Here is a 25771-nt window from a genome sequence, read left to right as displayed (position 1 = left end):
CTAGAATCCTTTCTCAAAGGTATAAATGAGGCACAAAGGTATAAGTGAGGCACAAAGTAGAAGGATGAGTAAAAGCTGAGTCTTTGCCAGAGTGGGGTGCTGGCCAGAGAAAGTCAAGTCCTTGTATACCCAGTTGAAAGGCAAAGTGTTCTCGCGAGGCTGTCCCCAAGGGCTGTCCCGCAGGGCACATGTGAGGTGGGTCTGGTGTAGGAGAGACAGACTTATTGGGATGAAGGGCACCCAGCATCCTCCGGAGAGTCAGGGTTGGGGAGCAGACCCTTACCACCAAGGCCACCACGGACTCCGGGTTGCCGTCCTGGGTTTGTCAGCCGGTCTCTGCCCTTTCCTCCTGGGCTGTCTTCTGCCTCCTGGCACTGAAGGTCAGAGGGCTGGGTTTTTCTTTCTGCTCCTTATCTGAATCTGACTCGTCACTATAGAGGTGAATGGTGGCTTGCACAGGGAAACTGGCCAGCACCTTCACCCCAGAACTCTGCAGGTACTCTTGATGCTTAGAAGGAGGTAAATAAAGTCTTACAGGTTGCTGAGACCCAAAGGCCCCCACTTCGATCCAAAGGTTTGTTGGTCCCCTCCAGGCTCGAGCTTAACAGTATTTGATAAGCTCCTCTTCCTCTTACTGTTGTCATGATGTCCCAAGCACTGTGAAGGAGCCCAAGATGGAAAGATGAGTCGGACACAGCCCCCCAGTCATGCATTTTAAATCTCGCTTCCAGTTCTGCTGGGCTCAGCATCCTGGGGGGGTCAGGATCCAAGGTCTCCATGGTGTTTGGCTCTTGGCCCTTGAGGTGGCGGTGGTCCCCGGGGACCGTTCCCCGGGGCAGTGACAGACGCATCCCCGCGCCTCCCGGGCTCTGGCTGCCACCTCAGGTCTGATGGTGCCCTTCGAGCCCGCGCCCCTCCAGCAGCGCTCACTACCGGCCGCGCCTTTAACCAGTCTGGCGAGGGCGCTCACCCTACTGTATTTGTTATGGTGATCTGTGATCAGTGATTTTTGATGTTACGACTGTAATTGTTTTGGAGCGCCACAAACCATGCCCATATGGGAGGCAGATTTAATGGATAAATGTTGTGTGTGTTTTGACTGCTCCACCAACTGGCCATTCCCCTGTCTCTCTCCCTCTCCTCAGGCCACCCTATTCCCTGAGACACAACAGTACTGAAATTATAGGCATATTTTGTTTTATTGTGTTCTACGTTATTACACTTCGCAGATAATTGCATTTTTTTTTTTTTTACAAATTGAAGGTTTGTGGCAATCTTACATTATCAGATGATAGTTAACATTCTTTTAGCAATAAAGTATTTTTAAATTAAGGTATGTACATTTTTTTAGACATAATACTATTGCACACTTAATAGACTACAGTATAGTGTAAACATAACTTTTATATGCACTGGGAAACCAAAAAAATTTCTGTGACTTGCTTTATTGCGATGTTCACTTTACTGTGGTGGTCTGGAACTGAACCTGGAGTATCTCCAAGGTATGCCTGTACCTATGAAATCACAATATCCCATTTCCCTCTCCCTACAGCCCCTGGCATCCACCATTCTACTTTCTGTTTCTATGAATTTCACTACTTTAGATACCTCATGTAAGTGGAATCTTACAATATTTTTCTTTTTTATGACTGAAACTTCATTTAGCATAATGTCCTCAGCATTCATTTGCATCGTGACATGTATCAAGATTTCCTTTTTAAAGGCCTTTCCTTTTTTTTTTTTTTTTAAAGGCCTTTCCTTTTTAAAGGCCAAATAATATTCCATTGTATGTATATGCCACATATTGTTTATCCAGTCATCCATCAATGGACATTTGGGTTGTTTCCACCTCTTGTCTATTACATTGATAAATAGTGCTACAGTGAACATGGACGTGCAAATATTTCTTCTACATCCTGCTTTCATTTCTTTTGGATATATACCCAGAGGTGGGATTGCTGCATCTTATGGTCATTCTATTTTTAAATTTTGAGGAAGCTTCATATTATTTTCTGTAGTGGCTGCACCATTTTATATTCCCACCAATAGTGCACAAGAGTTCCAATTTCTCCACATCCTCAGCAACACTTATTTTCTGGGTTTTTGTTTTGTGTGTGTGTGTGTTATTGTGTTGTTGTTGGTTTTGGTAGCAGCCATCCTAATGGGTATGAGATGATATCTCATTGTGGTTTTGATTTGTGTTTCTCTAATGATGAGTGATGTTAAGCATCTTTTTTGGCCATTTGCATATCTCCTTTGGAGAATGTCTGTTCAAGTTCTTTGCCCATTTTTAAGTTGGTCATTTATTTTTCTGTTGTTAAGTTGTAGGGGTTCTTTATATCTACTGGATATTAACCTCTTATCAGTTAAATGATTTACAAATATTTTCTCCCATTCCATAGATTGCTTTTTCACTCTTGATTATTTCCGTTGATGTACAGAAGTTTTTAATTTTCACATGTTCCTGTTTGTCTATTTTTGCTTTTTTAACTGTGCTTTTGGTGTCATATTCAAGAAATCATTGCCAAATTCAATGTCATGAAGCTTTTCCTCTGTGTTTTCTTCTAGGAGTTTTAGATCTTATGTTTAGGTCTTTAATCCATTTTGAGTTGGCTTTTGTATATGGTGTAAGCGATGGGTCCAGCTTCATCCTTTTGCATGTAGATATCCAGTTTTCCAAGCATCATTTGTTGGAGAGACTATTCTTTCCCCATTGAGTGGTCTTGGTGCCTTTGTTAAAAATTATTTGACCATACATGTGACAGTTTATTTCTGGGCTCTGTATTCTATTCCATTCATCTAAATTCAGTCTTTATGCCAATACCATACTGTTTTGTTTTGTTTTTTGTTTTTGGCCGCGTTGGATCTTCATTTGCTGCATGTGGGCTTTCTCTAGTTGCGGCGAGTGGGGGCTACTCTTTGTTGCGGCGCCCAGGCTTCTCATTGTGGTGGCTTCTCTTGTTGTGGAACACGGGCTCTAGGCACGCAGGTTTCAATAGTTGTGGCCCGCAAGCTTAGTTGCTCTGAGGCATGTGGGATCTTCCCGGACCGGGGGTCGAATCCGTGTCCCCTGCATTGTCAGGCGGATTCTTAACCACTGTGCCACCAGGTTAAGTCCCCAAAGTCTACTTTAGATTAGTACTAGTTTAATTCTATAAGATAGCTTGTCTTTCCCCCTCCTTTGTGCAGTTATTGTCATATATATCGTCTATATTTGTTATAAACCCAACAGTACAGTGTTGTTATTACTGCTTTATACAATCTTGTCTTTTAAATAATTTAAGAGAATAATTTTTTTATTCTTTTTTTATTGGAGTGTAGTTGCTTTACAGTGTTGTGTTAGTTTATACTGTACAGCGAAGTGAATCAGCTATACGTGTGTGTGTGTATATATATATATATATATATATATATATATATGCCCTCTCTTTTGGATTTCCTTCTCATTTAGGTCACTGCAGAGCATCGAGTAGAGTTCCCTGTGCTATACAGTACGTTCTCATTACTTATCTATTTCATACCTACTATCAATAGTCAGCCTCAATTTCCCAATTCATCCAACCCCCCGCCCCCACTTGCCCCTTGGTATCCATATGTTTGTTCTCTACGTCTGGGTCTCTATTTCTGCTTTGTAGTTAAGATCATCTATACCAGTTTTTTTCAGATTCCACATATATGTGTTAATATAAGATATTTGTTTTTCTCTTTCTGACTTCACTCTGTATGAGAGAATAAAATTTTTAAAACGCATTCTTTTATATTTACCCATATATTTACTTTATCCAGTGCTCTTCATTTCTCTGTGTAGATTTAAGCTACCAGCTGGTGTCAGTGGATTCTCTGAGTTATTGGGGATGTCTTTATTTCACCTTCATTTCTGAAAGACAGTTTAGCTATCTGGATACAGAATTCTTGCTTGACAATATTTCCTTTCAGCATTTTGAATATGTCATCTCGCTGCCTTCTAGCCTCCCTTGTTTCTGATGAGAAGTTAGCCACTAGTTATATCTTTGCTTCCCTGTAAATGATGGGTTGTTTGTTTCTTACTACTCCCAAGATTTTCAGTTTGGGGCTTTCATCAGATTTACTACATGTCTCGGTACGGACTTCTGTGTTTTTGTGGTTGTGGTTCATTGAGCTTCTTAATGTGTAGATTAATTTAAAAAATCAGTTTGTGTTGTTTTTGGTCACTTTCTATCCTTTCTTTCCACTTCTGGAACTCCTAATTTGTGTATGTTGGTACACTTGTTCCACAGGTCTTTAAGGCTCTGTTTGTTTTTCTTTATTCTTTTCTCTCTCTTCAGATTAGATAATTTCTATTGCTCTTTCTTTAGGTTTATTTTTTATTCTGCTGTAGTATTCAACTCTAGAGTTCCATTTGGCCCTTTTTTATGATTTCTGTCTTTTTGTTGAGATTTTCTATCTGTTTAAGGCATTGTTCATATAATTTTCTTTAGTCTTTTAAAGCACTTTGATGTCTGTGTTTGCTAAGTCTGGCATTGAGCCTACACAGGGATGTTTGCAATCACATGGGGTCTTTTTTCCCTTCTCAGTTTGGGTCACACTTTCTTGCATCTTTACATCCCATAAATTTTTGTTGAAACTGTGGACATTTTACATAATATGTTGTAGCAATTTTGGATTCTGATTTTTTTTCCCTTTTGAGGGTTGTTGTTGCTGTTATTATTGTTGTTTTTTAAGTAACTTGCCTGGACTCAATCTGTAGAATCTTTCTCCTTGGTGTGTGACTGCTGATATCTGCTCAGTTTTGTTTCTGTTTTTTTAATTTCTGTTTTAATTTCTAAGTTTGGCTTCCTGGAGTGACACCTGTATCTACATTGCTTAGTGGTCAGTTAATGATCGGTCAAAGATTGTGCTAAACACCTTGAGCCAGTAAGACTTCCTCTCTCTGCTGATCATTGTGTGTGTTGGGGAAACTCCTTCAAAGTTCAGGCAGTTTAAAAGTCTGCCCTAACTTTTACTTTCTGCTGGGCCCTTTTGTGTCTTTTCTGCCTGTTTATGCAGGCTCCTGGTGGACCCTTTCCAATCTCTCCAGTGCAGATGTGTAGAGCATTTATCAAGGTCCCTTAAGTTTTGTTTCCAGATTTCCTTTTTTAATTTCTGTCTAGTCTGCTGGTCCATTGCTTGCACTATGACAGCAACCTCAGGCTCGCTGAGCCCTTGGTCTTGCTTTTTCATTTGCCACCCAGAATGCACACTCTTACTGACAATGCGGATAGGCGTGGGGTTTTTCTGTGCTTTGCTTTAAATCAAGTCAGCTCTCTCTGTCAGTGAAGCTGCTGGTTTTCATGGCTTTCGCCACCTTGGTAGAACTACCTTTCCCACTGACCTCTGGGGATGGGAGTAGCTTTAGGCAATAATGCCACAGACTCTCTCTGTTCTTACCCCAAGTTCAGTAGTTTCTCATGAATAACCACAGAGAAGGTAACATTTGAGAAAAGACCTGAAGGAGGTGAGGAAGTATCCATGTAGACATCTAGGGGAAGAACATTCCTGGCAGAGGCAACACCTTAAGGGCCTTAAGGTGAGAACATATCTAAGTTATAAAAGGGACAGTAAGGAGGCCAGTGTGGCTGGTGTGGAGTACCTGAGAGGAAGAGTAGTAGGACGTGAGGTCAGAGAGATAAAGCGAGGATGGGGACAGGGTGTTAGAGCAGATAAGACCTTTTAGGCCACTCTAAGGGCTCTGGCTTTTACCTTGAATGAAATGGGGAGCTGTTGAAGGGCTTTGAACAGTGGAGCTGGGACATAATGTCTTATAATTTTAAAAGCAGCTATGTGAAATAGAAGCCAGAGAGTGGCAGAATAGAAGGCTCAGGATGCCAGTTAGGAGACTATTACAGTCTTGATCATGGCGATGCAGGTAAGAAATGATTGTGGCTTAGATAAGGGTGGTAACAAGTGGAGATGGTAAGAAGCGGTCCAGTTCTGGTGTATGCATAAGGTAGAACAGATAGGATTTCTTCTGATGGATTGGCAGTGGGGAGTGAATGATACTGGTCCCTTATTTTAAGGGAATTTTCCTGTATATTATCTGTGAATGTTTTTTCTGTTCCCTTTATTGAGTCCTATGTTTTTTGAGTTTACTATATTTATTCTAATTATCCTTAGATTGGATCATTTTTATGTTCTAATATTATCTTCTAATTGCTTTAATATCTGTTTGTTTGTGTTTTTTTTAATTCTGAAAGCCTTTCTCCACTCCGTTCATTCTGTTTTCTCTGTATCTCTTCTGTTTCTGACATCTTATTGAACCTTTAATTGTGGTGTTTTGTTTTTCAGGTTTTCTTCAGCTTTGCAGACATCTTTCTTTTCATTCTATTTATTCTTTTTCGTTCTTTCATTTATTTCTTAGCTCTTATTGTATCTAAATTCTTTTTTTTAATTTGTTTTATTTATTTATTTATTTTGGCTGCGTTGGGTCTTCATTGCTGTGCATGGGCTTTCTCTAGTTGCGGTGAGTGGGGACTACTCTTCCTTGCGGTGTGAGGGCTTCTCATTGCGGTGGCTTCTCTTGTTGTGGAGCACAGGCTGTAGGCATGCGGGCTTCAGCAGCTGTGGCGTGAGGGCTCAGTAGTTGTGGCTCACGGGCTCTAGAGTGCAGGCTCAGTAGTTGTGACACATGAACTTAGTTGCTCCGTGGCATGTGGGATCTTCCCGGACCAGGGCTCAAACCCATGTCCCCAGCATTGCCAGGCAGATTCTTAACCACTGCACCACCAAGGAAGCCCTGTATCTAAATTCTTTTTTTTTTTTTTTTTTTTTTTGCTGTACACAGGCCTCTCACTGCTGTGGCCTCTCCCGTTGTGGAGCACAGGCTCAGTGGCCATGGCTCACGGGCCTAGCCGCTCCGCGGCATGTGGGGTCTTCCCGAACCGGGGCACAAACCCGCATCCCCTGCATCAGCAGGTGGACTCTCAACCACTGCACCACCAGGGAAGCCCAAAGCCCTCTACATTCTTATTTGAAGTATTCAAATAAGTATTCAAGGGAGAATCTGCTTTTGGTTTTGTGGGATTAGATTGTTTTCCAGGTTGGGTTCTTCATCTGCGTAGTAATTTTTTCTCTCTCATTGTCTTTCTCTTTTGTTATTGGAGATTTGATAGTTGCTGTGTCATTTTTATTGATCTTCTTTATATTTTATGTGGAACAGCTCCGTTTATACCTTTTATTTGAGAGAGATCGTTGAAATATCCTTGATATGTTTCCCACCTAATTTGAGACCTATCCCCACCCAATCTTGCTTATCAACTATGGTTAGTGGTTCATTGTTGCTTTCATCCTCTTTTCAAGCTAAGGGCATGAAGGTAGAGAAGAGCTTGCCATTGAAGAGTTTAATCATTTTTGGTGATTTGAATTCTGTTCTTTTTTCTAAAGTCTCATAAAATGTTTTCTATCAGGCCTACTTTATCCAGTGGTAAATTCCATGTATTAACATAAGCTTTGGCAGATTCTCCTCCCAATGTAGCTTAATGCCCTGGAAGATGGCAAGCCCCAGAGGTTCAGCCTCCTTTTCCTGAGGTCCCATAGTGGTTTATACAGTTTTGTTTTCTTTTTCCACACTTTGCAGCTTGTGGGATCTCAGTTCCCCGATCAATGATCGAACCCGGGCCCATGGCAGTGAAAGCACGGAGTCCTAACCACTGGACCACCAGGGAATTCCCTAAGAGGCTCTTACTCCTGATGGATTTTTTTTTTTTAAACTTACCCATGACTATCCCTTTCATTCTCCTCCTTCCACATTGGAAAGTATTTCATATAAGGTCACTCTCATTTCCTTCTTGGGTTGCATTTTTTAAAATGTTTATCCTGTCAGGTGTCCAGGTATAAGAGTTCTGTGATCCTCCTCATGCTTTCTTTACCCAGAAATCTTGGACATGTATTTTTATTTATTTATTTATTATTTGGCTGCGTTGGGTCTTCGTTGCTGCACACAGGCTTTCTCTAGTTGCAGCAAGCAGGGGCTACTCTTAGTTGTGGTGCGTGGGCTTCTCACTGTGGTGGCTTCTCTTGTTGTGGAGCATGGGCCCTAGGCACATGGGCTTCAGTAGTTGGGGCACACGGGCTCAGTAGTTGTGGTTCGTGGGCTCTAGAGCGCAGGCTCCGTAGTTGTGGCACGTGGACTTAGTTGCTCCGTGGCATGTGGGAGCTTCGCAGACCAGGGCTCAAACCCGTGTCCCCTTCATTGGCAGGCGGATTCTTAACCACTGCGCCACCAGGGAAGTCCCTGGACATGTATTTTTTAAATGTTCAGTAATATGGAAAAAAAAGCATTTGTATCTTTGCAACTTATAAAAGCTTTCTGTAGTATTGACTAATCCAAATTTTGATGTTTCAGTTTTTCTTATCAAATTAAATTCCCCTTATCCTCTCCCCTCCCCACTCACCCCCTCCCCACCCCAAGTGTCTTGCAACTATACGTGAGCTGGGAAACTTGAGGAGCGGTTAGATAAAGGAAATTCTAGAAGAAGAGAAAAGACCCTTGATTTGGACAGGAAGAGCAGGTGGTAAGAGAGATCTTAGGGAATGATAAGAAGTAATTACTTTAGTCTGTGAGGCAGAGATGGGGATAAGATTTTTTTAATATCTTTATTGGAGTATAATTGCTTTACAATGTTGTGTTAGTTTCTGCTGTACAACGAAGTGAGTCAGCCATAAGTATACATATATCCCCATGTCCCCTCCCTCTTGCGTCTCCCTCCCACCCTCCCTGTCCCACCCCTCTAGGTGGTCACAGAGCATCGAGCTGATCTCCCTGTGCTATGCGGCTGCTTCCCACTAGCTATCTATTTTACATTTGGTAGTGTGTATATGTCAGTGCTACTCTCGCACTTTGTCCCAGCTTCCCCTTCCCCCCTCCACGTCCTCAAGTCCATTCTCTACATCTGCGTCTTTATTCCTGCCCTGCCACTAGGTTCATCAGTACCATTTTTTTAGACTCAAAATATGTGTATTAGCATACGGTATTTGTTTTCTCTTTCTGACTTACTTCACTCTGTATGACAGACTCTAGGTCCATCCACCTGTTACGTTCCTTTTTATGGACACTTAGGTTGGGGATAAGATTTTGAGTTAGATACAAGCTAAGAAGAATAAGAAAACATGCTTTCTGAACTAAGAAGTTGGTTTGATTCTAAGATTAATGTTTCTTAAAGAGCAAAATATTGCTTTTTTTTAAAGGTTTACAGTGATTTCTTATTTTTTTTAATTGAAGTATAGTTGATTTAAAATTTTGTGTTAATTAAAATATTGCTTTTTATAACTATATTCTTTCTAGAGTACTTTCTTTTAGTAACTAGTTTCATTTAGAAAAAGTATAAAATAAAGTCTGTGGATATCTCTTAGAAATTTTGTACAGCTGTTACTGTAATAGTGAATATGTGTTTGTGTGTTTTCCCCCCAGAATCTCCCTGGAAAAAGAGACATGAATGTCTGCAATGATATTTCCTGACAAGAAGTTGATACGAGAGAAGAAAAGGAGATCGACAGCTAGTGAACAGAATTTTGAATAATCAGGATTTTTATATTTATCACCTCCAACTACAGCCTTCTGTTGCCTGTTTTTAAATCAGAGATCACTACAATCAGAACCAAGACAAGGCAAAAGGATACTTTTCTTCTGTATTTTTTGAGATTAAAAAAACCTGAAATGTCTAGGAAGCAAAACCAGAAGGGTAAGATTCCATGTGGGCATAAATTGTTAAAAGCATAGTTGTGGAGTAATGATCACCATTTCTATCTGTACATAGTTTTGAGTGATGTCATGCTTTTCCTCACCTAGTGCAACACTACTGATAGTTATAACTTATCTTTCTGTCATGACTGCACAATTAATTTTAGAAGAGTATGGAACATTCACAGCTTTATCTGTTGTGCCTTTAACTACCTAAGGATTTGTGGATATTAGATTATAGCTTTTTGTGTTACTAGTTTGTGAATTAATTCATATAACAATTGCTTTTCTACTCTTATAAACTTATTAATATACTTTTAGGAAAGCCAAATGCATCTTGAAAGTGCACTTTTTGGAGAGTGAACATATGTTATAAGGGGTAGGAGATAACTTACTACAGGATATTCTGTATCCTGTGAGTTGATGTTTCTTTGGAGGCAGGAAATGAAGCAAGAGTAAATGCTTCTAGTCATCGATTCCTTCTTTAGCTTTCCTTCTGGGATTATGACTCTAGCTTTTTGTATAAAGTAAAATATAAGTTGCAAAGAGTCAAGAAATATCAAGAGTACTTATTAAGGAGGAAGGGACAACAAAGACGATGAAGTCAATTTTTCAGCTTTCCAAGAATAGCTGCAAAAATGTAAAGGGACAAATAGCACTAGAACTGTCACACATAACTGGAATATGTTTGTTAAAAGAATGACCATAGCTATCCTGGATTTTTTTCCCCTCAATTTAATTTTCGATTTAAAGTTAATGTTCTTTAACTCAAAACAAAGCTGTAGACCCAGGTCTCACGTGTTAAATATGAAGGAAATGCTTAAAAAAATTTTTTTTTAATGGAGTATAGTTTATTTACAATGTTGTGTTAGTGTCAAGTGTACAGCAAAGTGATTCAGGTATATACAGACACACACATGCATACCTACTATTCTTTTCCATTAGGTCATTATAAGATATTGAGTATAGTTCCCTGTGCTATAATTAGGTCCTGTTGTTTACCTGTTTTATAGGTATAGTAGTGTGTATCTGTTAATCCCAAACTCCTAATTTATCTCTCCCCACCACTATCCCCTTTGGTAACCATAAGTTAGTTTTCTACGTATGGGAGTCTATTTCTGTTTTGTAAATAAGTTCATTGTATCAGTTTTTTAGATTCTACATATAAGTGATATCATACGCTATTTGTCTTTCTCTGACTTACTTCACTTAGTATGATAATCTCTAGGTCCATCCACGTTGCTGCAAATGACATTATTTCATTCTTATTTTTATGGCTGAGTAGTATTCCATTGTATGTGTGTGTGTATCACATCTTTTTTATCCATTCATCTGTTGATGGACATTTAGGTTGAAGGAAATGCTTTTAAACTTAATTTTGACTGGCCAAATCAAAAATCTCATTATAAGAACACAATATACCACAGCTGCTTGTGGTTTTGAAAGCTGTATTTTCATTGTATAGAAAACCTGTATAAGGAACATCTGAGATCTAAGGAATGGTTAGATTACTAAAGAAGCTGAATTCTTCTGTGGAGTGAGATTTATCAACTGAAAAGTTTTAAAAATTTAATCTAAAAAGTTTAACAGGGCTTCCCTGGTGGCGCAGTGATTGGGAGTCCGCCTGCCGATGCAGGGGACACGGGTTCTTGCCCCGGTCCGGGAAGATCCCACATGCCGCGCAGCGGCTGGGCCCGTGAGCCATGGCCGCTGAGCCTGCGCGTCCGGAGCCTGTGCTCCGCAATGGGAGAGGCCACAATAGAGAGAGGCCCGCGTACCGCAAAAAAAAAAAAAAAAAGTTTAACATTTAATTTTTCCTTAAAAAGTTGACTTCAGATTGCTTTGACCTTTTAAAAACTATAGAGTCTTTGTTTATTTCATGCCTGTGTTGTTCCAGAGCTATAAAAGAGTATCATTGCTTTCTATAACTGCTATCCAGTTGCTGTAAAATAAATATAAATTTTAGATCACATCATAGGCATTAAGTGCTAACAAATTTCGATTGAACGTAGCCTAGATTTACACTTAGTTGAAACGAAAGAAAGCTTATATGTTGTTAGGACTCTCTCTGAAACAAATATATACATATATATAACTGATATTTGAACCCCCCAAAATACAAAATACTTATAAAATTCTATCTCATTTAATTCATTTATATATTTAAAATTTCATAGTTTTGGGCTTTATTAGCCCAAATAATTATACTCACTTTATCAACTTAGTTAAAATACATTAAAAAGATAGATACTATGGTAGTTTCTGTTCTCTAGTGACAACTCATTTACTAAGTGTCATTTTGTAATGAGTTATGTTTTTATTCCACAGTAGACCATGTTTCCATATTTTCCTATATCGGTAATACTGGTAAATTTCTTATTTAGTGAAACATTTAGTGGAGTTAAACTTGTATGGCTTAAATTAAGGTCAATTTCAGCTGCAGCCATTGATTGCTCCAAGCCTTTTAGCCAACACCTAGCAGAAGTCAGATCAGTGCTTCTCAAAGTATGATCTGTGAACTAGAGAAATATTTTTAAATGGAGACTGTTTAGAAACTTTTATTTTTTTGATGTTGACCATTTTTAAAGTCTTTATTGAATTTATTACAATATTGCTTCTGTTTTATGTTTTGTTTTTTTGGCCGCGAGGAATGTGGGATCTTAGCTCCCCGACCAGGGATTGAACCAGCACCCCCTGTATTGGAAGGTGAAGTCCCAACCCCTGGATCCCTAGGGAAGTCCCTAGAAACTCATTTATAGTGATTTGACAGTGCTGTAACATCCAAACCCTTTCAAAACAGTTTTATTGAGGTATAATTTAAATACTATAAAATTCATAAATTATAAATGGACAATGTTATTATTTTTAGTAAAAAAAAAAATTTTTGGCCTTGCCCTGAGGCTTACAGGATCTTAGTTCCCCGACCAGGGATTGAACCTAAGCCCTCGGCAGTGAAAGCACTGAGTCCTAACCACTGGACTGCCAGGGAATATCCTGTTTTTAGTAAATTTATGCAGTTGTGCAACCATCACCACAATCCTATTTTAAAACACCTTCCTCACCCCCAAAAGTTTACTCTTACCTGTTCACAATCAATTCCTGCTTTCAACCCCAGGCAAACACTGATCTACTTTCTGTGTCTTTAGTTTTGCCTTTTCTAGAGATTTCATATAAACAGATTAATACAGTATGGTTTTGTGTCTGGTTTCTTTCACTTAGTGCAATGTTTTTGAGGTTCCTTAATGTTTTTTAATGTATCAGTAGCTTGCCCCTTTTTACTGCTGAGTAGCATTAAGGTATAAAAAGGAAAAACCTGTTTCTTTTTACACTCTGCTACTCATGATGTTTGTGTGACCAGGAGTGTGGATGTTCTTCCCACATTGACCAATTCTCTGATACCAGCTGGATGTCCCTACAATCCAATTCAATTCTGACACTGTCTACTTGGAGTTAGCGTTAGATCCCACAGGTTAAGGGCTCAGTCCCTCAAGACTGCTCCCACTTCAGACACCAATCTTGAGTAGTGGATTCCCAAGTTATCCACCCCTCTGTCCAACTTGGCTACAAACGGGTGGTTTCCACGACCCCCTTCTCAGGTTCAGTAATTTGCTATAATGCTCACAGAACTCGGGGAAACACTTACTACTTTTACTGGTTTATATACATAGAAGAGAATGTGATAAAGAATACAGATGAACAGCCAGATGAAGAGGTATATAGGATGAGGTCTGGAAGGGTGCCCAGTATAGGAGCTTCTGTCTCCATGAAGTTTAGGTGTACTACCCTCCTAGCACATGGATGGGTTCACTAACCTGGAAGCTCTCTGAACCCCATACTTCAGAGATTTTTTTCAAGGTTTTACCACATAAATGTGATTGAGTATTATTAACTCATCTCTAACTCCTCTCTTTTCTCTTACCCAACGGATGGGTGTGGGGCTGAAAGTTCCAAGCCTTAATTATGGCTTGATCTTTCTGGTGACCATGCCCCCATCCTGAAGCTGTCCAGGAACCCACCAAGTTGCTTCCTTAGAACTCCTATCACCCAGGAAATTTCAAGGCATTTGTGATCTCTTAGGAACTGGAGTCAAATACCAAATACTAGAACAAAACATGCTCCTAGCACCTTTACAGCTTAGGGAGTTACCAAGGTTTTAGGAGTACTTAGCCAGGAACTGGGGATGAAGACCAAAATATTTATTTCTTATTATACTACAATATCACAGGTTGTATCACATTTTGTTTATCCATTTACCAGTTGATTATTCATTTGGATTATTTCCAGTCTTGACTATTACGAATAATTATAAATTATGAACATTTGCTTATAAGTCTTTGTGTGGACATATGTTTTTGTTTCTCTTGGAGAAATACCTAGGAGCAGAACTGGCTAATTTTCAAAGAAATTGCCATGCCAGACTGTTTTCCAAAGTGGCTGACCATTTTATAATGCCACCAGCAATAAATGTTGGTTTTGGATGCTTCATATCCTTGCCAACACTTGGTATGGTGTCTTTTTTATTATAGCTCTTTTACTGGGTGTGTACTGATATTTCATTGTGGTTTTGATTTGTACTTCCTTAATGACTGATAATGTTGACTGTTTCTTCATGTGATTATTAGCCATTTGTATATCTTTTTGGGTGAAATGTCTATTTAAATTCTTTATTCATTTTTACAAATTGGGTTGTAGGTCTTCTTCCCCCCCCACAATTTTTTTTTAATTGAGGTATAGTTGATTTATAATATTATATAAATTTCAGGTGTACAACATAGTGATTCGCAATTTTTAAAGGTTATACTCCATTTATAGTTGTAAGAATTTTTTATTCTGAATACAACAAGTCCATTATCAGGTACATGATTTGCAAATATATTTATATATTTTCCCAGTCTGTGATTTGTTTTTTATTTTCTTAATGGTGTCTTCCCACCGCTCCCCCCGCCGCCATGTGGCATGTGGGATCTTAGTTCGCCGACGAGGGATTGAACCCGGTCCCTTGGCAGTGAAAGCGCAGCGTTCTAACTACTGGACCGCCAGGGAATTCCCTATGGTGTCTTTTTAAAAGTGAAAGTTTTTAATTTTGATAAAACCCAGTTTATCTTTTCTTAAAGTATAGTATAATAGGTAAGGTGTAGAGTAAATCCTCCAACCTTTTTTCCCCCAAAGCTTTATTGGCTATCCTGGTTTCTTTATGTTTCCTTAGAAATTTAGAATCAGCTTGTCAATTCATACAAAAATATCTGCTTGGAATCTGATAGAGGTTGCATTAATCAATAGATCAATTTGTGGAGAATTGCTATCTTAACAATAGTGAGTCTTTCAATTCATGAATGTAGCGTATCTCTACATTTACTTAGATCTTACTTTCTCTCCGTAATGTTTTATAGATTTAGGCGAACAGACCTTGCAGTTCCTTTGTTGAGTTTATTCCTAAGTAATTTAATCTCTTTTTTATTTTTTATTTTGGTTGCACCAGGTCTTAGTTGCAGCAGGTAGGCTCCTTAGTTGCAGCTCACTGGCTCCTTAGTTGTGGCACACAAACTCTTAGTTGAGGCATGCCAATGGGATCTAGTTCCCTGACCAGGGCTTGAACCCGCGTCCCCTGAATTGGAAGTCGGATTCTTAAACACTGCGCCACCAGGGAAGTCCCAGTAATTTATTCTTTTTGATGCTGTTGTGAGTGAGACATTTGATTTTTGTTGTTGTTAAACTCACTTATTAGTTCAAGTAGTTTTTAGTTGATAACTTAGATTTTCAATATATAATACTGTGTCCTCTGTGAATAAAGTTCGTTTTCCTCCTCTCTTCCATTCTAGATGACTGTAATTTCTTTTTTCTTGCCTTTTGCATGGGCTTGAACTTCCAGTATATTGTTGCAAAGAAGTGTGAGGGCAGGCATCTTTGCCTTGTTCTCACTCTTGAGGAGAAGCATTTAGTCTTTTACCATTAAGTATGATGTTACCTGTAAGTTTTTCCTAGATGCCCTTTATCAGTTTGAAGAAGTTCCTCTCTCTTCTTATCTTGCACCTTGCTGAGTTTTTACATGAATGGGTATTGGGATTTTGTCAGATGTTTTTATGCATCTGTTTCAGTGGTTCTCAAACAGGGATGATTTTGCCACCTAGGGGATATTTGACAATGTCTGGAGACATTTTTAGTGGTCACAGCTTGGGGCTAGGGTTCTATTGGCATCTAGTGGATTTAGGTCCAGGATGCTGTAAACATTCTGCACTACACAGGACAGCTCCGCACAACAAAGATGTGCTTGGCTTTATTTAAAGTGTCAATACTGCTGAACTTGAGAAACTCTGATCTATTGTTATGATCATGTGTTTTTGTCCTTTATTTATATAGAGCATTATATTAATTAATTTTCATATGTTAAACCAATTCTGCATTCCTGGTATGAATCCCACTTGGTCATAGTATGTATCTTTTTTTATGTTACTGGTTTCTGTTTGTCATAGATTTCTACACCTGTATTCATGAGAGATATCGGTCTGTAGTTTTCCATTCTTGTGATGTGTTTGTCTAGTATATGATTCGTTCTGGAGAATATGCCATGTGTGCTTTAAAAGAATGTGTATTGATTTGTTGTTGGGTGGAGTATTCTATCTATGTCAGTTAGGTTGGGTGATCCTGATGTTCAAATCATCTATATCCTTACTAATTTTCTGTTTACTTGTTCTGTCATTTACTAAGAGAAAAGTATAGAAATCTTCAGCTGTAATTGTTGAATTGTTCCTTTCTACTCTGTCAGTTTTTTTGTTTGTTTGTTTTTGTTTTTTGCAGTACGCGGGCCTCTCACTGTTGTGGCCTCTCCCGTTGCGGAGCACAGGCTCCTGACGCGCAGGCTCAGTGGCCATGGCTCACGGGCCTAGCCGCTCCGCGGCATGTGGGATCTTCCCAGACCGGGGCACGAACCCGTATCCCCTGCATCAGCAGGCAGACTCTCAACCACTGCGCCACCAGGGAAACCCTATTCTGTCAGTTTTTAATTCACATATTTTAGGACTCTGTTATTAAGTGTATATAGATTAATAATTGTTATATTCTGCTGATGTATTGATTTTCTTATCATTACAAAATGTTCTTTTTATCTCTAGTAATATATTTAGTTTTTCTGCTAGTAATATAGCCGTTCCAGCTCTCTTACAGTTACTGTTTGCAGGGAATATATTTTTCATCCTTTTACTTTCAATCTGTTTGTGTCTTGGAGTCTAAGGGGTGTCTCTTGTAGGCACCATATAGTTAGATCTTGCTTTTTATCTAGTCTAACAACTCTACCTTTTGATTATTTAGTCCTTCACATTGAAAGTATTTATCACTATGATTGGGTTTATGCCTGCCATCTGTTGTTTTCTATATGTCTCATTTTTATTCCTTTGTTACTTCTTTATTTCCTTCTTTTGTGTTAAACATATTTTTTAGTGGTTTTTTTGTTTGTTTGTTTGGCTGCGTTGGGTCTTCGTTGCTGCACGCAGGCTTTCTCTAGTTGCGGCAAGCAGGGGCTACTCTTCGTTGTGGTGCGCAGGCTTCTCATTGCAGAGGCTTCTCTTGTTGTGGAGCGTGGGCTGTAGCTGCGTGGGTTTCAGTAGTTGTGAACAGGCTCAGTAGCTGTGGCGCACGGGCTTAGTTGCTCTGCGGCGTGTGGGTTCTTCCCGGAGCAGGGATTGAACCCGTGTCCCTTGCATTGGCAGGCAGATTCTTAACCACTGTACCACCAGGGAAGTCCCTCCTCTGATTTTTTTAAAGCTATTTTAAAAATAGTTATTTTATTAGTGATTGCTCTAGGTTGCAATATGCACCTTTAACTTACCACAAGCTACTTCAAGCTAATACTGACTTAATTCTGGTAAAATACAGTAACTTTGTTCTAGTATAGCCTCATTGCCTCTCCTCCTGTTTTGTTTTGTTTTATTCTTCTTTTTACAGGGTAATTTTATTTTATTTTGTTTTAAATTTTTATTGGAGTATAGTTGATTTACAGTGTTAGTTTCAGGTATACAGCAAAGTGAATCAGTTATACATATGCACTCTTTTTTTTTTAAGAGATGTTACTCTTAATCTGAAAATAGTACTTCAAGACCAGTAAGAAGTACACGAATCATCTATTAAAAACATGGATAATATATTTTAAAAAGCAGTTCTCGGAAGATGAAAAGCAAATCATAAATAAACATATAACAAGCTAGTAGACCTCTTTTATACTCACAATAAGAAACTTCTTAGCCCATGGGCTTTGCAAATGTTAAATGATATAACCCAGAATTTGAGATGATGTGAAGAAACACACTGTCTTGTTTTTACTGGCTAGACTGTGAATTGGTTACATCAGAAGAGTAGAAGCTTTCCATGATCCTGAAAAGAGGCTTTTTAAAAAATTAATCCTTCCCTACCAGATGAGGTAGGGAATCCTTCCCTATTCTGCTGAATAATATATAAGCCCTAGTTTGTTGTCCAAACATTTGTTTGTTTCTTATTTTTTTTTAAATGCAGTAAAATAAATATGATAAACAAGCCTGGGGATCTGGCTTCAAAACACATGGAAAGCCGTGCAAGAATCACAGCAACATTTATAATCAGTTGTTGCAGACATTAAAACAAAAGCTGAGGCAAGACTCATTCTCAGAGGGCTGGAACCCAAGCCAGGCTTGTCATTTGTGACTTCCACCTTGGCCTGAGTGAAGATATAGACACGTTGAGAATGAACAGAGTATTTTTAGTCAGAAAGACCTGAATTGGGGACCCATTTCCCTCTCAATGGGAAATAATAATAGTTTCCTTTTTTAAAATTAATTAATTAATTAATTTGGTTGCACCGGGTCTTAGTTGCGGCAGGCATGCTCCTTAGTTGTGGTTCCAGGGCTCCTTAGTTGCAGCTCGCTGGGTCCTTTAGTTGCGGCATGTGGGCTCCTTAGTTGTGGCACGTGTAATAGTTTCTATTTCATAGCAGTGTTTGAAGTTCAAGAGATGACGGTGTACAGAAATAAGATATGCATATGTCATTTGTTTAGATATCATCTCATGAATAATACTATTTAACACAAAATATTTGGAGACACAGTTCTAAGGGTTTATGTATATTACCTTGTTTAATTCCTCACAAAAATACCCTCTAACGTAGTTACTTTTCTTATCTCTGTTCTACAAATGAGGAAGCTGAGGCACAGGGATATTAAATTATTTCCCCAACGCCTCAGAGCTACTAAGGACCAAATCTGGAATTTGGTGCCAGACTGGGATTTGGTATCCTTAAACAGTCTGCTATATTGCTTCACTTGCCAGGCTTACAATAATAGCTTCATAAGCAGCTTAGCAAACTGCAGTTTCTCCTTCTGTTTTGTACTATTATTTTCACATATATCTATGTATGATATAACTATATATGATAATTATGACAATATCATGTTGTTTATTGTTTTAAACAATCTTATACCTTTGGGAGAAATTTGGAGAAGAAAAGAGAAAAAAATATATACATAGTCTCTTTTTTTTTAAATTAATTAATTTATTTATTTTTGCCTGTATTGGGTCTTCGTTGCAGCGTGCGGGCTTTCTCTAGTTGTGGCGAGTGGGGGCTACTCTTCGTTGCAGTGCACAGGCTTCTCATTGTGGTGGCTTCTCTTGTTGTGGAGCACGGGCTCTAAGTGCGGAGGCTTCAGTAGTTGAGGCACATGAGCTCAGTGGTTGTGGCTTGCGGGCTCTAGAGTGCAGGCTCAGTAGTTGCAGCGCACGGGCTTAGTTTCTCGGCGGCATGTGGAATCTTCCCGGACCAGGGCTCGGACCCATGTCCCCTGCATTGGCAGGCGGATTCTTGACCACTGTGCCACCAGGGAAGTCCCCATAGTCTCTTATATTTACCCAAATATTTACCATTTTGAGTACCCTTAATTCCTTCCTCTGGACTTGAGTTCCTGTCTGGTTTTATTTCCTTTCAGCCCGAAGAATTTCCTTTAGTTTTTCTTGTAGGGCAGATCTGACAGGAATGGATTCTTTTAGCCTTTTTAAAAGTCTGGAATATTTGTATTTTAACCTTCATCTTTGAAGGATAGTTTTGCTGGATATAGACTTCTTCTTTGACATTTTTTTTTCTTTTAGCACTTAGAATATGCCATTCCACTGAATATGTCATATTATTCTTTGTTTGTGATGAGTCATTTTTCTACTGTTGCTGTTAAGATTTTCTCCTTGTCTATAACAGTTTGACTGTGATACAGCTTGGTGTGGCCCTTTTGGGAATTTCATCAAATGGTGGCCATAATTTCATCAAAAAAATTTTTTTTTCTGCTTCTTTCATTCTCTCCTCTCCTGCTAGGAATCCTGTTATATGTATAGTGGTAAGCTTGGTGTTATCCCACAGGTGATTGAGGCTCTGTTCATTTCTCTTGTTTTTTTCCTACTTTTCAGATTGTTTAATTTCTGTTGATTTCTTTCTTTCTTTTTTTTTGGCGGTACGCGGGCCTCTCACTGTTGTGGCCTCTCCCGTTGCGGAGCACAGGCTCCGGATGCACAGGCCCAGGGGCCATGGCTCACGGGCCCAGCCGCTCCGCGGCATGTGGGATCCTCCCGGACCGTGGCATGAACCCGCGTCCCCTGCATCGGCAGGTGGACTCCCAACCACTGCACCACCAGGGAAGCCCATTTGTTGATTTCTTTTAAACTTCACTGATTCTTCTGCCATCTCAGATCTGCTATTAGGTCTATGTAGTAAGCTTTTCATTTGGGTATTGTATTTTCAGTTAGACTTTCTTTTTAGCTCCTTTTTGTACTGTTTCTCTATTGAGATTCTCTATTTGCTGAGTTGGTATGACCATATTTTCCTTTAATTCTTTGAATATATTTATATTAACTGTTTTGAAGTCTTTGTTAAGTGCACCAACTGAACCCTCTCAGAATAAGTTTCTATTGACAGGTGTTTGGGTTTTTTCCTGTATATGAGTGAATCTTTCTTTTCTTAAAGCTTTTTTAAAAAGTGGATAGTTTAGATAATATATTGTGTTAACTCTGGATTGGTATTAATTTTCGGAGGGTATTTAAAGAATTAGTCTGGACTTAAAACTGAAGAATCTACCTCCTCCATGTGTACAGCCACTAATATATCTGCACATTTTTAAATTCTAATTTTTATTATTTATTTATTTATTTATTTATTTTTTGCGGTACGCGGGCCTCTCACGCTGCGGCCTCTCCCGTTGCGGAGCACAGGCTCCGCACGCGCAGGCCCAGCGGCCGTGGCTCACAGGCCTAGCCGCTCTGCGGCACGTGGGATCCTCCCGGACCGGGGCACGAACCTGCGTCCCCTGCATTGGCAGGCGGACCCTCAACCACTGTGCCACTAGGGAAGCCCCTGTAATTTTTATTTTTTAGCTTTGTTTTTTTATGGGTTGTCCCTGTGTCTGCAGTGTTCAGCCAATGATTTGGACCAAGGTTGTGTTCAAACATCTCAAACCTATAGACTCTTATCCTCTGCTGATTGATCTGTGTGGGTTGGGGAGCACATTCAAAATTCAGACAGTTCTCAATTTTGCTTTGACTTTTACTTTCCACCGGTCTCCCCTGTACATGTACAGAGTTTCTCATTTAGTTAGGGATGTGTAGAAAGTTTATCTAGCTTTTCATTTTTCTGGTTTTTTTTGGCTGCACCATGTGGCTTGCAGGATATCAGGTCCCCAACCGGGGATGGAACCTGGGCCCTCTGCAGTGAAAGCATGGAGTCCTAACCACTGGACCGCCAGGGAATTCCCTATCTAGCTTTTCTATGGCTCTTTCATTTCCAGGATTTCCTTGTTACATTTCCTATTTGGGGCTTCCCTGGTGGCGCAGTGGTTGAGAGTCCGCCTGCCAATGCAGGGGGCACAGGTTTGTGCCCCGGTCCGGGAGGATCCCACATGCCGCGGAGCGGCTGGGCCCGTGAGCCATGGCCGCTGAACCTGCGCATCCAGAGCCTGTGCTCTGCAACGGGAGAGGCCACACAGTGAGAGGCCTGCGTACCGCTAAAAAATAAATAAATAAATAAATAAATAATTTCCTATTTGTTTAGGAAATTGTTCCTATTTATTTACCACTCAGCCAACCAAGACTCCAGCTTCAGAGTAGCAAAGCAGCAAGTTTTTCTATTCATTTCCTACTGAGTTCTGCACTTGAGCTGATGGAGCTGTGAGGTTTTGCCCTCCTCTCCAGATCAAGGTAGCTTTCTTTGGCAGTAAAGCTGCTGATTTTCATGGTTTGCCCTGCCCTGATAAAGCTATTGTTCCCCAGGGAGCTGGAAATAGGAGAATGGGAGCAGTCCTAGGCAAGAAGGGTACAGACTCCACTGTTTTGACATAAGGCCCTGGCAGGTTCTTAGTAATTTGTTGTGTGCCTTTGGTTGATTTCCATAGCCCTGAAATGGTTGTTTTTGGCAGTTTTGTTCAGTTTAATACTTGGCGTTTTAAGGAGAGGACTTGCTGAACCCCTCATGCCATCCTAGCCCTTCAGCCCGGTTTTATTGTATTTTATAAAAGCATTGGTCCTCAAAGGATTAGAAATTAAAACAACAACTAGTTCTTTATCATAGATTGTTTGGCTAGCACTGAGTTAAGTAGTGGCAACAGAGAGTGGATCTTCAGACCTTAAATGGTCTACTGGTTCATGTGGCTTACTAGTTAACTAGGTAAGAAATGTTTCTGCCAGAAATCTCCTGTGGGCCTTACCCTTGGTTTACGTATACTGTTTGTTGGACACCTAAATGCCGAAAATCACGAGATAAACAAAAGAACCTGTGAGTAGAACCTAAGGCAAATATTTGAGAACCTTACAGGTTTATAATGTGAATTTATAGTGGAATAGATATACATAACTTTTTACATTTTTCTGACTGATCTCTGAATCCAGCACTGGATTATAGAAAACCAACTCTAGGGGTAACCCAAGGTTGGGAATATAGGCTTAGTTGTGATTCCCACAGGTTACTAGTGTATCTTATATTATTCCTAATTGGCCTTTAGAGACTAGAGAAGGGTGAGACCGAACATTGTAATTTTAAAAATATTTTAAGAGTACTGATTTTGTCAGATAATTTTGTCTCTCAAACTTAACCATGTATCAGAATCATCCTGGATATGGAAAAAGAAAATTCTGAATCACTACCTCTGGGGGTGGTATATTAGACTCTTTTTAACAGTCAGGTTTGCTAATATTGTTCTAGACGTAAAAACTGTTTGCCTATCAGTGTCTAACTATATCAAGTTACAACGATAAGAGCAAATTCATAAGTAGTTTTTTTGTCGACTTCATCTTGCATTTAAATTTGGTTCTCTCTCTTCCTCTTTTTTCCTTTGTAAAACTATTCAGCTATAAAATACCTCCACATTTGATATTTAAACCTCCGAAACACTAAAACAGCCTACTCAAATTTCGTAGTTGATCATGAATGACCATTTTTTTATCCTGTGGTACCATGCTGTCACTTAATTCCTTTGGTACTTTTCATCTTATACAGAGCTACCTATATGTTTCTCTCTTCCCCTCCTCTCCTCAACTTTTTTTACCTTGTAAAACTGAAATTCTGTACCCACTGAACTGTAACTCCCTATTCTCCCTTCCCCCAGCCCCTGACAGCCACCATCCTACTTTCTGTCTCTGTGAATTTGACTGCTGTTGATAACTCATATAAGTGGCAGTCCTTTGGGTGAAGCAAAGAGAATAGAGCAGCTGAGAAGCTGAATGCTGACAAATCCTGGAGCCAAGTGGACTGCAGTTGATATAGAAGGCCTTCTGGGGTGTGAGGGGGCACTTGTGATCCCCTGTGCTCTGGGATAGGTTTGAGGTAATGTAGGTGCCTTGGTACAAGCAAAGAAATTCTCTCTGGAAGAAGGTAACCTCACAAATTACTTTTACCATAAATTTTAAAAATAGAGTGTTTAGTATACAATAAAACATAATTAGAAACATGAGGCAATGAAATAATAACAATATGGAACAAGAAACGATAGAAATAGAAATGCTACACAGGAGACCCAAATATTGGAATAATCCAAAACAGACTTAAAACAGCTATTCTTAAAAGGTTCAAGGAAATAAAGACAACTTGGAGAAATTCAGCAGAGAACTGGAAATCTTGAAAATCCAACAATCTTGCAAGGATCACATGAGCTAAGTTCTCAACAGAAACCACAGAAGCCAGAAGACAGTGGAATGATATCTTTAAGGGGCTGAGTAAAAATAGCTGCCAGTCTACAGTTCTATACACATCATCTACAGTAAAAATATCCTTCTGGAATAAAGAGCAAATAAGTGGTTTGAACAACAACAGAACACCGAAAATGAACCAAAATAGAAATCATCACTGTCAGAACCCCATAGAAAAAAGTACTAAAGGTATTGAATACAGAAGAAAGACTACCCAGTTGGAAAGTTGGAGATGCAAGAAGGCACGAACAGCAATGAAAACCACAAATTTGTGGGCAAATCTAAATGAATATTGATTGTATAAAACAGTAAGAATGTTTTATTAGGATTTAAAAATATATAAAGAATAATACAAAATCGATGGCCCACAAGTTTGGAGGAACATAAGCTTTCTTGCTTTGTCAATGAAGAGGGTAAAGCTACCAACTAATATTAGAATTTTCAAGTCAATAATAGATGTTATAATCTCCAGGGAAACTACTAAATTGAAAGCATAGTTACTACATGCTACAACACAGATATACTTTGAAGATATTATGCTAAGTGAAATAAGCCCATCACAAAAATATAAATACTGTCTGATTCCACCTGTATGAGGTATCTAGATTAGTAAAATTCAGAAAAACAGAAAGAAGAATGATGGTTGCCAGGGGCTGGGGGATATGGGGTGTCGTTGAATAGATAACAGAGTTTTAACTTTGCAAGATGAAAAAATTCTGGAGATTGGTTGCACAACAATGTGAATGCACTTAACACTACTGAACCATACATTTAGAAATGGTTAAGATGGTAGATGGCTTTTTTTTTTTTTTAACCACAATAAGAAAAAAATAGTGACTAAGCAAAAGAAAACTCTTCTGGATATGGATGTATTAATATCAGCCAAAGTAGACTTTAAGGCAGAAAAGCATGATTAGGGACAAAGGAGGAGCAGTTCATAATGATAAAGGATTTAATTTAACAGAAAAATTAATTCTAATAACAGCTTTAAAACAAAAATTGACAGAATTTAAAGAACTACACAAATTCACAGTCATAGTACATTCTTTTTTAAAAAATATTTTTCCTCTGAATTTTGCAACTCTATCATAAAATGACTGTTCCTCATACTAGACAATTATAAGGATACATAAAATATTTTTTTAAGTAAAAAAATAAATTTTCAAAAATTTATTTTTTGGCTGCATTGGCTCTTTGTTGCTGAGCGTGGGCTTTTCTCTAGTTGTGAGTGAGGGCTGCTCTTCGTTGTGGTGCGTGGGCTTCTCATTGTGGTGGCTTCTCTTGTGGAGCACGGGCTCTAGGTGCGCAGGCTTCAGTAGTTGCAGCACACGGGTTCGGTAGTTGTGGCTCGCGGGTTCTAGGGCCCGCGGGCTTCGGTAGTTGTGGTGCGTGGGCTCAGTAGTTCTGGTTCGCGGGCTCTAGAGCACAGACTCAGTAGTTGTGGTGCATGGGCTTATTTGTTGCGCGGCATGTGGGATCTTCCTGGACCAGGGATCGAACCCATGTCCCCTGTATTGGCAGGCAGATTCTTGACCACTCTGCCACCAGGGGAGTTCCAGTCATAGTACATTCTTAACACAGATCCCTTAGTAACTGATAAAACAAGCAAATGAGGGATTAATAAGGATATAAAATATTTGAATCATATGATTAGCAAATGTAATTTACTAATATTTAATCGCCATATTTAGAACAGTACCTCCAACAACTGTTTGTTTATTACTTTCTTTTCCAGTGCATCTAGAACATTTTAAAACTTAACCATATACTGGGTCATAAAGCAAGCTGCCACAATTTTTAGATAGTTAAAATCATACAGGTTGTTATGCACACAGTACAGTTAAGCTAGTTATCCAAAAGATAATTAGAAAGTCTCCAAATGTTTGAGTATTAAGAAATATT

The 25771-nt window shown here is 39.2% G+C and overlaps 2 protein-coding genes across 2 annotated transcripts in view; one reads left to right on the top strand and one right to left on the bottom strand.

Moving 5' to 3' along the window:
* Positions 1-325: 325 nt before the first annotated feature.
* LOC136131394 (protein ripply3-like) lies at positions 326-851 on the bottom strand. The gene is made up of 2 exons (XM_065888176.1): positions 636-851; positions 326-508 (listed from the first exon to the last, which is right to left on the bottom strand). The coding sequence occupies exons 1-2, from the start codon at positions 849-851 to the stop codon at positions 326-328; spliced, it is 399 nt and encodes a 132-aa protein (XP_065744248.1).
* An 8571-nt stretch (positions 852-9422) lies between these two features.
* SPATS2 (spermatogenesis associated serine rich 2) overlaps positions 9423-25771 on the top strand; it is a 76113-nt gene continuing 59764 nt past the window's right edge. The window contains exon 1 of the mRNA XM_065887580.1: positions 9423-9695. Coding sequence (XP_065743652.1) covers positions 9671-9695 — 25 coding nt within the window. The 5' untranslated portion in view covers positions 9423-9670. The remainder of the gene's footprint in view (positions 9696-25771) is intronic.

This window comes from Phocoena phocoena, chromosome 11 (assembly GCF_963924675.1).
Source record: "Phocoena phocoena chromosome 11, mPhoPho1.1, whole genome shotgun sequence".
In the NCBI taxonomy this organism is placed as follows: Eukaryota; Metazoa; Chordata; class Mammalia; order Artiodactyla; family Phocoenidae; genus Phocoena; species Phocoena phocoena.
Note: the sequence above shows the minus strand (reverse complement) of the source record. Positions and strands in the feature narration are given on the sequence as shown.